The 14,995-nt window shown below is 47.4% G+C and overlaps 1 protein-coding gene across 2 annotated transcripts in view; it reads right to left on the bottom strand.

The window, feature by feature from the left end:
• XYLT1 (xylosyltransferase 1) overlaps window positions 1-14,995 on the bottom strand; it is a 320,591-nt gene that overhangs the window by 227,034 nt on the left and 78,562 nt on the right. The window contains exon 2 of one of the 2 annotated variants that reach the window (XM_057486976.1): window positions 5,115-5,153. The exons of the other annotated variant lie outside the window; for it this stretch is intronic. Within the exon in view, the coding sequence (XP_057342959.1) occupies window positions 5,115-5,153 (39 nt within the window). The remainder of the gene's footprint in view (window positions 1-5,114; window positions 5,154-14,995) is intronic. 2 annotated transcript variants of the gene reach the window in all.

The raw sequence follows: 14,995 nt of genomic DNA, 5'->3' as shown, positions 1-14,995 counted from the left end.
GGGGGGGATACACCCCCCCGTTGAGAACCACTGGTGCAGACTGAGGTGGCAGCAGAGCTGAATGTGAGTCAGCTAATTAGCTAATGATAACTATTAGCCGGATTGCTCACGGAAGCCCCCTTTAGCACAATATTGCTAAGATCTGAAGCCCCCTTAGCCCTGTCAAAATGCTCACACTGGACGCTGGTTTGACTGGATGGCCCAACATTTAAGGCCCTTTGTTCTCTCCACCTCTTCAGCCCTCCGTCTTCACCTTGCCAGGTAAGGTAATCCCTTATTCATCTCGACTTTCTAACGACACAAAGGCGTTGAAAGAGCTCCAAGGAGCTAATGCTTTAATTGATTTTAAGGAAAACTGGCATTATTTTTATAGGAACCCAGATGTAATATGCAAAACTTTCAGAACACTGTTGCTGTGGTCTCTGCCTGGTTCACTCATTCTGAACTGCAAGCTTGGTGCAAATCTCAGTGACTGAGCTTGAACTTCCCTGAGGAGAGAGCCTTCCCAGGACCACCTCCCCTGCCCAGTCACTCTTGCTCATAAACCAATTTGTCTTATTTCTGTTCACTTTCTACTACTTGAAATTGTGAGCATATTTATTTCTGTTTCAATTTGTCTTATTTCTGTTCACTTTCTACTACTTGAAATTGTGAGCATATTTGTTTGTTCATAAATTCACCGTCTGACTCCCCCAACTAGAATGGATGCTCCATGTGTAAAGAATCTTCTGTCTCCTTCACTGCAGCATCCTTAGCATCTAGCACATGGCCTGGCCTCCTCTGGGCTCAAAAGCTATTGACTGAACAAAGCAAGCGGATGAGTGAGTTTGCATAGGTGTAATTTCTAAAGTGTTAATTTCCTTCCACCCACTAGGGATTTTCTTCATGAGCTTTTGATTCACAATCCTCACGGCCCCAACATCATCTTTCAAAGATATGGAAGTAACTCCCTCTCTTTCCTCCCAGTTAGTTGATCAAAGGAATTCAAGTACTTGGCTGGCTGTTGAAAGCTGAGTGGTCAGGGCATCCCACTGATGCCCTTGATCTTTAGATCCTGAGAAGGGTCTCCGTGTAAACCTAAGTTTGTTCCCCTCTAAGAGAACCAACTTCACAAATAGCCAGATTCACACATCTTCACGAAGGGGTGCTTTATTACAACTCCCAGGGCATCTCAGTGTTTGAGTAGAGGCCACTAACTAATTGACAGTGAAGCTGTTGGAGTAGGGGGGAGGGGGCAGGAAGCAGAGAAGTGAAAATTAAATGATAGGAGACCTTGCCAATTGGAGTGGATTCAGCAATGATAAACCATCTCGGGGATCAATAAGAAACAGAGAATCAAATAATGAGCATTCAAATTTATCAAAACACTATTGATGCATGGGGAGATCTTTCATTTTTGTTGTTTTAAAATAAATTTTCTATTGAGTCTGTCGCTTAAACCATTTTACCCATGAGCCTGTGGTGACCTGTCAAAGAATTATTCATTGTGCAAAGCACTGTATCTATTCATCTATGTATCTGCTCACCAGTCATCCATCTCTCTCCCTATTTATCTAAGTACATCTGTCTACATGTGTGCAAAGGGCTCTATCAATCATCTGTTTATCTATCGTCTGTATTGACCTGGGGTTGCATACATCAAGCCCATCCCTACAGCTTCACTTGGTCACTAGCAAATTTTTGTCCTGGCCAAGAAAACCTCTTTTTCTGGAAAAATTCTGAGAAGACAGATTCTGATGTCAAATGCTCTGTGTTGGACACTCACCAGTGCTATGTGCTTGCAGTGGGACCTGGGCAAGTTACTTCACCTCTCTGACTCTCAGATTACTCATCTGGAGCTGCTCTCATAAGAACACCTGTGTGTAATGATGGCCATTGAGGATTCAATGGGAGAAGGCAGTTCTTGGCAAATGGTGAATGCCAGTGAGTGTGGGACTCACGATAATGCTGCTCACCCAAATCAAACTCTGTCATCCTTCTTTTTTTCCCCACTTCTAGGTCACCTGGTCTCTGGGTAACCACCAACTGGAGACTAGGGAAGCATTCAGCACCGCAAGTCAGGGCTTCCCCGGTACACCCCAGGGGCAGCCTGCTGAGGGGAAAGCTGACATGAGGGATTCAGACCTTACTCGGCTCCCTCATTCTATTAATCTGGTCATTAAGCAGAGAGAGTCCTGCTGATGCCAACAGCTGCCAAGCTCTGCTGTGCCGATGACAAGGAGCGTTAGAGAGCCCGTCGTTGGCAGCTTGTCAACCCATCTCCCCCAAGTCAGAACAGGCTCACTATCCCTGGGTGAGGGCCATCACGAGGGATGCTAGGGAGCCTGGGGACATGTGGGAGGAGGGGTCCTCGGGGGGCCAACGCTCTTACACAGGCTGGGCCCTGGGCAAGCTGAGCCACAGACAGATGTTCAGACACAGCTCATGCGAACTCTGAAAGACAGGCTCACCTGAGACACCTGTGCTCCCGGATGGAGCAGCAAATGTCCTTCTTGGGGGCAAAGGGCGCTGGGGGAAGGACATGGAGCTGACTCAGGGCTCAGCCCACACCTGCCATTTGCCTCTGCACGCTTGGCTCTCCCAGGCTCAACCACATCTGCCATCTTGCTCGTGCCATATGGGCGATAAGTGGGGCACCACTTTCTGCCAGAAAACCCTTCCATGCCCCTCTTGCCTGACCTGCCTGCAGGCAGCTGAACAGGATCCCATCATGAGTCCCACGACGGATGGAGGCTGAGCACAAAGTAATATCTGGCCACAGGCTTGTGCCAAGTTACAAAAAAACATTTGCACTTTGGTTGGGTTCCAATGTCTCTTGAATACAGGAAAGCAGAACTCAGGAAAGACAACATCCTAGGGCTCCAAAAAGACTGAGAACCAGATGAAACTGAAGGAGAATTTGCAGACAAAGTGAGTCATTTCCCCACTGGCATGGCACAAATGCACAAAGTCTGCCTCCTGCCACGTCTGGCTGTGGGTCAGGTCTCAGGTCCCCTGGGCTAACGGATGCAACTCCAAGAGAGGTCTCTGTGCAGGGGTGAGCTATTACCCTCAGAACGTGCTGGCCAAAGCCACGGGCATGTTGCTGTTCTTTCCCATGGAGGTTTGGAAGGGCTGATTAGGTGGTTTCCATAGAGAAAGATAAGCAGGGCCACACACAGAACCATCCGGGGTGCAGCCACTCTGCTCCCAGGAGAAAAGATTTGGCTTCCAGCATTCTGGACACAGACTATTTGCCCAAGGGCTTTCCTGAGCCTAATAAGTTTTCCTTCTGGGGAAGAACTGGAAAAGAAGAGAAGTGCTGTCACTTAAGTCCTCGTGCAGCATGCACCCTGCATGAAATGGGGGGAGATGGTTCCCAAAGTGCGGCACACCTTCCTCTGAGAGTATGTTTAGATGGCTTTAGAAGTCCCCCAAAGGAACTATTAGATTTTATTAGTTTAATATTTATTTTAATGTTTGGTCAAAAATACACATCACTAGTATGTCAACCTTGTGAATTCACTTGGGCAGCCTCTCTCACCCTCGGCACTACCGATATTGTAGGTGGGGTCATGCTCTCCCCAGGGGCTGGCCTGTGTGGTGTAGGGCGTTCAGCAGCGTCTCTGGGCTCCACCCATAGGAACCCCCACCCTGCAAGGTGCGACCACCAAAACTGTCTTGAGAGATCGCTGCATCTCCTCAGGGGTCAGAGATACCCCCGACTAGGAACCATCAACTTAGGTCAAGTCTACTTCTGAAAGCAAAATAACTTCAGGAAAAAGGTTTTTTAGGGGACTTAGACCAGGGGTAATTCACACATGGCAAGCATGGTTTCGGTGACATGGGAATGGTGTAAATTTGGGAAGAAACCAGACCAGAGTATGGCCAACAAGGGGGCAGAGCTGGGCCCTCGTCCCCCTCGACGTCACCCCCTACTGCTCTTCTCTGCCAGCTCTGTCCGGTCATTGCTGAAGCTGATGTTACTAAATGTATGTGCAGGGGAAATGACAGGATGGTGAATCCACTTTCCCCAGAACACCTGGCCTTCCTGGTCAAGGAGAGAGAAGGAGGGTGCACTTGTTCTTTACCGCTCTTGGGAGACTGAGACAGGGAAGCTGGTGAAAGGATACCCACAGAGGAGAGGAAAGAGAGACTCAGGTGGTCTTGCTGGAGAGCCCCCAAAACCACCGAGAAGCTGCTGTTCATCCTTGAAATGTTCAGAGAGGCTTGCCTGTCTCTGACACTCAAAAACTGTTAGCTGTGGGGCTCTGATGAGATCCATCCTGTCATCTCTCTTTGCTGCCTGAGTAACCCACAGGCTAAGGAAATGATGGATCCAAAGATACCCCTCCTTCAAGTCCAGCTGGAAAGGTAACAGTTCCACTGGTTTTACAAGCTACACTCACACGCACTTAGCATGTACTGATGACCTTATAGACCCCCTTTCCTGTGGTCATACTCCAGACGGGAAGAGGGAGGCTGACAGGTTAAGTGGTCCGTCAGGGCCAGAAGACGCAGATCTGGGATTCCCTGGGTCTGTTGTACTCCCAAGGCCTTTACTCACAGCTGTTCCACTGTCCCACCCCCCAGGAAAGCGGACAGTGAGAGCCATGGCATCCTTACAAGGCCCACCGGTCCCCTGCTCCACACACAAACACCATTGTGATCCAGAATCCTACAAATGGCCCAACAGACGAGTGGACGCAAGGACACAACTTCTTTCTTTCCCTGGCAGCTGGGTCCTGCTGCCCTAACTGCCAAGAGGAGGAAGTTCTCCAAACCCAAAGACGTGGGAGAGAAGCTGCACCCCACTGCATGGTTCCCCATCTCCTCTCTCCCCTTGCATTCACCTCATGACTGTCGGGCAAAAGCACAGGACAGAGGAACTCTCATGTGAAACAGGTGTGGTTCTTTCTACGGCGCTGGGTACATACGTGCACACACCCTCCCCCAGCTGGGGTATGTACACACATGTGCATGCAAGCACATATCCTAACACACCAAAAGGATGGCCCGAAGTGCCCACCCAGCATTTATGAGCCACAGTGTCACAATGTGCAAGTGCTCCCTGGAGAGCAGGTGCAGGAGCCTCAGTGCAGAGACGGGTGACAGAAACTCGGGAAGGTACTGACCTGGGTCTCCACGGTGAGCAGTGGACTTGGGTGTGGGTCCTGTGGGAAGAAGGGAGAAAACACATGTTGAGTTGGGGGGAAGAATGTAACCTACTGCCCCAGCATCATTTGAAGACACAGCTAGATCTCATCTCAGAGGCTTAAGCAGCCCCACGGGGAGGCTGCCCACCTCCGTCTCCCCCATTCCACGAGGCATGAGGACAGCCTGGCCCCATCTCCAGTCTCCCCTCAGCACCTCCTCCCATGCCCAGATGACTGAGGAGGCTCGTTTTTCATTAAGAGGTTAGGGACAGCTGCATGGAGATCATGCAAAATGATGAAGTGTAAAGGAATACAAAACAAAGCAGCCTCAGGGAGTATCTCAGAGCATGTTCAAATCCTCTAGATGAAGGAGAAGATGGTTCCATAAAAGGATTAGGAATAAACCTGAAAGAACATAAAGTTCCGATTAGGGACAAGGCCACCAACTTGTGTCTGATACTGGGAAGAATGAGGGAAAGAATGAGACAGAAAAGAAGAGCTTAATTCCTGGTTTACGCAGCACATTCCAGTGGGCTGGGGAAGAGCCTTTTCAGGATAAAGAAGGCCAGAGAAAAGTCCTATTCATTCACTCCCTACAAAAGCCAATTGACTGGAAATGCCTGGTGGTAATGTCTTGGGTCATTAAACATGCACTCTTTGGGTGGGGGCAGGGCGGGTACAGAGGAGGAAAGGACGGACGGGGAGGTGGTAGTGGTTTTCAGCAAGTAGTTTCCAAGGAAAACAGGAAACCCAGCATATAAAGGCTATTTTTGTCTGTACTATGTGGGCTCTGAATTTAGCCATCTTGGATTCATGATTCTGGGAAAGCAACCTCAAGCTGCGTCTTACAGAGAATGGGCATGATTTTAGGGCCTTGATGTATAAACTAAGCTGGAAGCTTTGCTTTACCCAAAAAGATTTTCCAACACAGGCTTCTAAGAAGCCGCAAATTAGCACCAGCCCACTGGCCTCTATGGTGAATAAGAAGGAAGGAAGTGTAGGACACATGCCGCGTCTGTCCTTCTGTGTCTTAACATATTTCAATTAGCATAATGCCCTCGAGGGTCATCCATGTTGTCATGTATGGCTGGACTTCCTTCTTTATTAAGGCTGGATACTACTCCATGATATACCTAGATCATATCTTCTGGATCCATTCACCTGTCTAGGGACACTTAGGTTGTTTCCATGTCTTGGCTATTGTAAATATGGCCACAGTGAACATGGGAGGGCAAATATCCTGATTGCACTTACACAAGGAATCTAAAATAGGCAGACTCACAGAAACAGAGAGTAGAATGGTGGCTGCCACAGGCTGGGAGGAGAGGGAAATGGGGATTTGCTAGTCAGCAGTCAAAAAGTTGCAGTTACGCTAGACGAATAAGCTCTAGGGATTGATTATACAACACTGTGCCTACAGATAACGAAACCTATAGATAAGTGTATAACAATACCATGTTATACATTTAACATTTTGTTAAGAGGGCAGATCTCATGTTAAGTGTTCTTACAAGAATTAAAAAAAGGAAGAGTAGAGAAACTGGAACACTCTAAACCCCCACCCTAAGTGAACTGTCACTCACTTTCTTGATTACTCTGTGGTCTCTTTATAACAATGACAGATTCTGCAGAGTGTAAGAGGCAGGAACCCAGAACATTTGGGTTCTGGTAAGTTCTGACTTCTCTTTCAAGATGAGGGATTTCTCTCCCCGGATTCCAGTTCTCAGTAGTCTAAGTCTCAGCACTTCTCCAGCGGTGCAATTTAAAGGAGGTCGCCAAGGGAACACCTCACTCCAATTCTCACATTCTACCCAGGCCCTGCATATTCCTCCCACCCAGGAAAATATCGGGGGCAACACTTCTGTCCCTCTCCCCACATTGCAGCCCTGCCCATAAAGGAACTGGGAGATGTCTTGAAGGAAATATTTCAGACATCTTTTTCCAAACACTTACTAGCTTTTCCCCATGGGTGAAAAGTGACAGCCCTCATGGGGGAGAACCTTCACGGAGCCACTCTGAGTGAGCGGGCTCCTTATTTCAGCCACTCTTCATGGAGCCCCGCTAGCCAGCTCCTTCATCACTCGCATGCAGGGAGGGTGGACCCTGCACTCCCATTTCCCCCTGTCAAGCAAGCACACTGGGCAGGGCCCATTCTTGTCTTTGGGAGGCAAGGCCACCCTCCTGGTCTGTGACAGGGAGTGTGACTCAGATCTTAGGCGTGTGACAGCATACCACATCTGCTCTTCGCTCAGTCGGTCTGTGTGTGTCTATCTCTTTCTCCATTCAGATCCCACTGGCTACATCCGACTAGAAGATAACAAGCTGCATCTCAGACCCAAACATTAGCCTCATTCTTAACGCCAGGTCCTTGCAAAGCACTGCACTGGGGTGTTGGGTGCGTGCCCAGACTAATTAAGCTGTACTTCACAGCCCATTTGGCTGTTGTTTGGGGCTTATGCTTCATTGCTCAGAGTCCCAAGGGGGTGGAGAGGGGAGAATGCAATCCTGAACCCCTCAGAACAACTTCACTGGAAAAGACCTTCCTTGGGAAACTATAGGAAACTTCTATCAACTATATTGACAAAACCAAGAGCCTGGTCACTGTATATAGTAAAGCACCAAGATCAGAGACTTTATCAGTACATGGTCAGAGGTCTAATATTCATTAAAAAGCTTCTGGAAGACAAAAGCAGAAATGCTATCTAAATAGCATGTTAATTACCTAGCCAGGAAGAAGATAAAGCACTCACAAGCAGCTATGTCCTAACACTCAGGATTCACTTGCCAACAAAGTTCTGCTCCGCTCCCTCTCTGCACATTTGAAATGTAAGACTCTCCCCTACAGAGGCTCCATGCAGAAGATTCCAGGTATGACTATATATCTGTGAGGTCTCACTTTCAACAACATCCTCCTTAATTGGAAAGGCTAACGAAGTGGAACCGGGTCAGTGATGCTGTCTGCCTACTCCATCGTGTCTGTCTAAATTGGGACGCTTTGGTTTACAGTAGAGTAAATTCCTGTCTGTCAGAAGAACGGCTCCCAAAGACCAAAGGGGAATTTGCAACATGCTCAGATGCTACAGTGGAGTGCTTTTAGAATCTTAATGTGGGTACCAGGAACCATGGAACTGCCTAAAGCAGGGAAGCCCCTTTCGTATCATCTATCGCAATGACTAAATTGGGGAAGTCAAATAGAGAACTAGGTAGACTGAATTAGTGGCCCTCATTTTTCACCACTCCCTCTACCACACCCTCTGGTCACGTGACTTTGCATTTCTTGGCAGAGTATGGTTCCCCATCCTTGACCATGGGCTTGCCCATTGGACTTGGTTTGTCCAATTGGGAGGTTAGCAGATATGACATAACAGAAGCTTGAAATGTGCTTGCACGACTGAGCATGACCTCTTGTGCTTTTGCCACCACCATAAGAAGAACATGCCCCAGTGGCCTGCTGGTCCAAGGAGGATGACAGACATGTGAAGCAGACCTGGACTCAACCTGCAGCTGGGATCCAAGCTCAGCCTAGATCAGCCAATCCCCTGCCTACCCCCACCAACCTTCAGACACAGAAAGAACGTATGCTAATTGTTTCAAGCCACAGAGTTCCAGGGTGATTTGTTATATAGCACCACTGTGGTAACAGCTGACCTATGTAACTTCCAAAGACTGACCTTGACAGAACCACATTGCATTATACAAACACTTCAGCCTTGGAAATGAAATGATACATACTCTCCCTAAGTCTGCAAATATATCCCAGGAACCTGAAATAGACACAACTAATAGCTATGGTTTATTGAGGACCTACTATGTGCCAGGCTGTATGTGAGCTGTTACATTATGCTAAATAAGGAAATGCTCAACTATCAGGATCTTGTACTACATACAAGTTAGCTTTCAGCCCTGTTTGCCAAGTATACCAGTACTTCTGAATTTGTTTAGATGCCATTACAACAACATTAATGGAAATGATCACTCAGAATCCTCTTGTCCTGAGATAGAGTTTTCATTCCTCTGGTTTATTCTAAACTTTATCCCACAGGCATATTACTTGGCCAAGGTTAGAACAGTCACAGATACTAGAAAGAACCAGTAACAGAATTTTAAGTAATGGCTAATAACTTGTTAGCATGTTCCAGGCACTGGCTTAACCTCTATACACAAATCATTTCATCTGCCCCTTGTAACAACCTTATTCAGTAGAAATCACCATTAGTCCCATTACAGAAATGAGGAAATTGGTGACCAGAGAGATTGAGTAACCTGCCTAAGGTCACAGAGATAGTGCTGAAGGCTGGATTTGATCCCAGCACCCTGCATTTGAGAAATCTGTTGTCTGTTATTTTACAGCAGCTCTACTTGACAATAAAGTCCCACCTCAGACAAAGTAATCTTGTAACCTGGATAATGTTTACCAAAAGGAATGACACTTACCACAAATACACAATACCACTTTAACTATTGGAATCCTTTGTTAGCATCTGTATTTTTTAAAAAGGTAGTGAACGTGGTTGATAGAAATGTAGCATACACATCATCACTAAAAATGAGATGCAGTCACTTTGCCACAACAGGGACCCGTGTAGTTTGCCAGTCCATCCACACATGCTCACTGAGTGCCTTCTCAACAGCTAGCACTATGGCTGGTGGGCGCTGTGAGGGAGATGGAAATGAGTTTAAGGGGACTCTGTATACACTTCAACTCCCAAAACTAATTGTTTAAATAAAAAGCAGGAGCCTAATCACAGATCCTGGAGAAATGAGACTTGTTTGCACCTCATGAGTCTGGCTTTCAGGACCAGAAAGCCAGGCTCAAATACTTCTGAGCCCATCAAGGCCAAAGGCCTAATTTTAACAAGCAAATAAGCTTTCATAAAGAAAGTAGAGGGAGGACGAGGAATTTGTTCATTATTATTCCAGGCATGCATCAAACATTTCTGGCTCTCCTGGTCGTGCAGAGCCCTGAGCTAAGCTGCAGCCATTGCAAGGGGCGTTCTCTTCCTTTGCTTTGAAGATATCACAAGACAGTGTTTGCTCTTCAGTGTTAAGCAATGGCTTTGGTGTGGAGGTGACAGTTCTGTGACTCAAGCCTTCAGAGCCAGATTTCCCCACAGGGCCCATCCAGTCACAGACAATGGACCCCTGTCATACAACCTCTGCACAGACATGCCCAGGAGGACACTTCAGAAGCTGGCATGGCATCTATCCCCGTGGGCCCTCTGAGTGGTGACAGAAGTCGGGAGCCTCATGCCATTGGGAGACTGTGCCTTACTCTTAGTGATTGCAAAAGCCGGGGCACCGCGGGAAATGCAATGAGCTCTTTATGGGATCAGAGATGGAGAGGAAGGAACACTCGCTAAGAGCACTCCTTTCTGCTCAGAAAACGGGCTCTTCGGAGACCACGGCACCGAAGGTGAGTCTGGACATCAAGCCACACAACCAACCAGATGCTGTCATTTGTACTATGAGCCTGTCACAAGACAAACAAGGATCCTGCGGGGAAAAGAGAGGGCAGGTTTGGGGATCAGCCATGGGTTGAAATCATGTGTAATCACGGTATGAGGCTGCTAGGGCTGCCAGAACTGACTGCCACAGACAGGGTGGCCTACACATAAGAAATGTATTTGTTCATGGTTCTGGAGGCTGGAGAGTTCAAGACCAAGGTGCCAACAGGGCTGTTTTCTCCTGAAGCTTCTCTCCTGGGCGGGCATGTGGCCGCCTTCTCCCTGTGTCCTCACACAGTCTTTTCCCTGTGGGTGTGTCTGTGTCCTCATCTCCTCGTACAAGGACACCAGGCAGATTGGATTAGGGTCTCCTCCTAAAGGGCTCCTTGCAATTTAATCACCTCGTCAAAGGCCCTGCCTCCAAATAGAGTCCTATTCTGAGGTACTGGGGATTCAACAGAAAACAACCACTTAGTCCGCCTCAGGCAAACTTCTTACCTTCGTGAGCTTTACTTTCCTCATTTACACACAGTAGGTAGGTGGGGCTGTATTCTCCAACAGGTGGCCACTGCAAGACAGTGGAGTACATTTCTTGTCTGGGACCTTTCTCTTAGTAAAAAAGGGCACTAATAATTATACCAGCTTAAGAGGGCTAAGCCTGGACTGCCTCATGCAAACCCTGATGTACAGTCACCTCGTCTTTAAAATGGGGTACCACTGACATCATGGGTTGTTGTGAACAGTAAATAATACCAGGTATTTTAAGGGGTCCGGTACACAGTTAAAGAGCTCAAAAATAGTCTTCCTTTTTTTTTCTTCTTCTTTTAGGCTTATGAAGGCTAAAACATATCCCTCCACACCCAACCCTATGAAACCGCAACTTTTTGGAGCTGCAAGTTACTGTGGACAACAGCTGAACCGACCTCCTTTGATAGCAGTGAAACAAGTAAATTCAGCTACTTCATTCCGAATGCTTGCTTTGGGCCAAGCACATAAAATACTTGCAACCCTGCCAAGGGAGGTATCATGTTCCCCATTGTACAGATCAGATAACTGATATTCTGGAAGGATCATTTGCTCAAAAACACAGGACTGATAAGGGATAGAGCCAGGACTGGTGCTCGGGTTTGTACGTGGCCAGAAACCAGTTCCTTAGCCAATATCCTGCTGTTCCTAGAAGCAAGAACTTACTGAACCAGGATCTCTGGGCAAGGGTCCAAAGACTCTGCATTTTTGTTAAATACCCTTGGGGGAATCTTATGTATGCTGAAGCCTGAGAAGCCCTCTGCTCTATCACAGGGAATGCAAGACTGAAGGCATCCAAGGTGACGAAGATGGCCAGGGAGAAACCAAGACTAGGACCCGCATTGTTGTCACCCAGCCGGCCACCAAGGGTCTGATGCATGCATGGGACTCTGGTGCTCACACTCTTAGACCCCATGGTGGGTGTGTCCTAGTCTGTTCAGGTTCCTTTAACAGAATGCCATAGACTGGGTGGCTTTTAAATAATGGAGATTTATGTCTCACCATTCTGGAAGCTGGGGATCTAAGATCAAGGTACGAGCAGAATCAGCACCTGGGAGTGGCTTTCTGGTTCAGAGTCAGCCATCTTCTTGCTGTGTCCTCACCTATTGGATTGGGTTAGGGGGCTTTCTGGGGGTCTTTTTATAAGGTCACTGATCACATTCTTGAGTGCTCTGCCCACATGGTCTAATCACCTCCCAAAGGCCCAGCTTCCTAATACCATCACACAGGGAGTTGGGGTCTCAACATAGGAATTTGTGGGTAGAAAACATTCAGTCTACAGCCGGGTACAAGGTGTTTTCTGTCCTACCTTTCTCCCCATGTATACGGTGAAGGTAGCTCTCCTGTCTCAGAAAGCCATCACACCCTCCTCTTTCCAGCGTTCCCTCCCTGGGGAGGTGTGACCCCAATTCCTCCTGGAGGTCTGGTCACAGCAATCAAGGGGCTCACACAATGGGGCTTTCTCTCTAGATGTCCTTCTGGGATTTCACAGTGTGCTTATCTCCTGTGTGGGTGGCTCCTGGGGTGCAGGCAGGGCACGTGCATGGCAGGCGGCGCTGCGTGATGAGGGAGGGATGCTAACAACACAGAACACCCCTTGTTCTCTGCAAAAGGCTGCATTTGGAATGTGACTGTAGGCCAGAATCACACAACACTCACCTTGTTGGAAAATGCAAACTCACCTTCAAAGAGGCCTTGGGAGAGAACAGAAACCCCACTGAGAAGGCCAGGGACTGTCACTGTGGTAGAAAGTTGGTGACAGATATGGTTAAGCCCTGAAAACAGGGTGGAGTTCCTTGCTCTATGTTGTAGTAAAAACTTTTAAAAGTTTATAGGAGTCTTTGTATGCTTCATTCCCACTACATTTTTTAGCCCAGACCCTAGAACTGAGCAACAGAACCTCAACATGAAGCTCAGGTCCTTTGAGGTGGTTAATTATCCACAGCCTCGGAAGCTACGAGAAACCACAGATGGATGGAAACTCAGGAATGATTTTAATGCTTCTCCGGCTTGGTGTGCATCTCTGAGCACAAATGGTTATTAACAAAAATCTAAACCATTGTATGTAACACTTTGTTTTGTGTGTGCCTTAAGAGATTTTGTAATTCTTTACAAAGTCTATGCAGAACTACAAAGTTTTGAATATACCTAACTGAAAGATCAGAGGCTTGAGGTATGAAATGTTGAGATGGGTGGCCAAGTGGTGGCCTGTGGATGACACATGATTGGGTTTTTTTGGCCTGTAACATTGATGAAACATTTGAAATCATTGCCAATGTTCTAAAATGAGGATATTTGACTTTTAAATCCAGATTTCTCACTTGTTCTTGTAAAAAATGGGAAATCTAGTAACACTGGACGTGAATTGCTGCACAACAGTAAAGCTCCTGGCCGAACGGCTGCTGGTTGGCCACCGCAAGCAGTTGCCCTGTCACCACCCGCATTCATGCAATTTACCTAGGGTCACATGGCTGGTCAATATCAACAACAATCAGAATAGTAGCTAACTATTAATAGTCTAATTTTACAAATGGTGCAACTGAGGCTCACAGAAATAATTTGCTCAAAGTCATTTTGTTAGTTAATTTGTTGGTAAGTGGCAGAGCTCCAGGATTTGGACCAGGGCAGCCCAGCTCCTGAGGCTGTACTTCTGGACCACTAAGCTACACTGTCTTCCAGCGGTGCAGCCACATCATGAGTTGGAATCACTAAACCACTGTTCCTGGTTCTATTAGCAGCTGGCCCTAGAAAGCCTTATGGAGCAGGGAATTGGATCACATGTTCCCAGTACCAGGTCTTCCCATAGCCTTGCTGTGGGTCTTCAGGCTAATTACCTAATTTATAATAAACAACAATAATAACAACTGCCATCTCAGATGGTCGCTCTGAAGGCTGACTGATGTGGGACTCTGCAGCCTTGTTAAGACCCAGTGTGCAGCGGGTGAGCCACAAATGTTAGTTCCTCTTGGGGGACAGTTACTATCACTCTACAGTGTTCTGCTTTTCAGAGCTCAAAGGCATTACAGACTAGAAACAAGACATGCCACATGCCAAGAAAAAACTGAGAAATGCAGCCTCCACCCAACATAGCCAGACAAGAGGTGTGGGCGATCCCTCCGGGGCTCCCTGTCCTTCTCAAGCTGGCCACCTGGGCTCCGCTTGGACACACGCCTTCCTGGAGCTGAGAATACAGGCCGCATCTCCAACTAAGCCCCATAATTAGCTTCTCCAAGGTCCAGGCTGCAGCAGCTCCCCATTTTGCACCCACTTGCTGTGGTCACCCTGAAGGCAGGCAGCCTAACTGGAACAGTGCTGCAGACACTGTCCCGAGTTCCAGAGACACTACGCTTTGTTCTACAGCTTCTGGGACTGTTGGGTGGGTTTTCCATTCCATAGGGAAACAGTTAAGGTTTGAGCCCTGGAATCTGAGACTGTGATAAAGAGGCCACCGCAGTAGGCGAGCAGCTACTTCCCTACATGGTGCCCAGGCTGGATGTCACCAAGCAATCAAATAGCCTCAAATTTTCAATATGTCCCTGCAAGCAGACATTACCAACAGTTTCCAGATTCCCTGTGAGATGAAACTTATTTCCATCCCTGACCTGAATCAAATTCACCTTTTCTGTATATTTTGCTGATATGAGATTTGGATGGGAAGTGCATTTCCTAAGGGCCACCTACAGTATATCAAAAACCAATCTAGAGTCCAAGTTTCTTGAAACCAAATCCTGGGTTCATCCCTTTCTGACACACACAAAAAATTTCTATGTGCATCCCTCCCCTCTTTTCTTCATTTCCTCTTCTTCGGCTCCCTCATAAGAGCCTCTAACTAGGACTTTTGCTCAAAAGAGAGCATATCCCAGCTCTGGGAAAACCAATTCAGCAGTGCTT

The sequence above is a fragment of the Manis pentadactyla genome, chromosome 10 (assembly GCF_030020395.1).
Source record: "Manis pentadactyla isolate mManPen7 chromosome 10, mManPen7.hap1, whole genome shotgun sequence".
NCBI classification, from domain to species: Eukaryota; Metazoa; Chordata; class Mammalia; order Pholidota; family Manidae; genus Manis; species Manis pentadactyla.
Note: the sequence above shows the minus strand (reverse complement) of the source record. Positions and strands in the feature narration are given on the sequence as shown.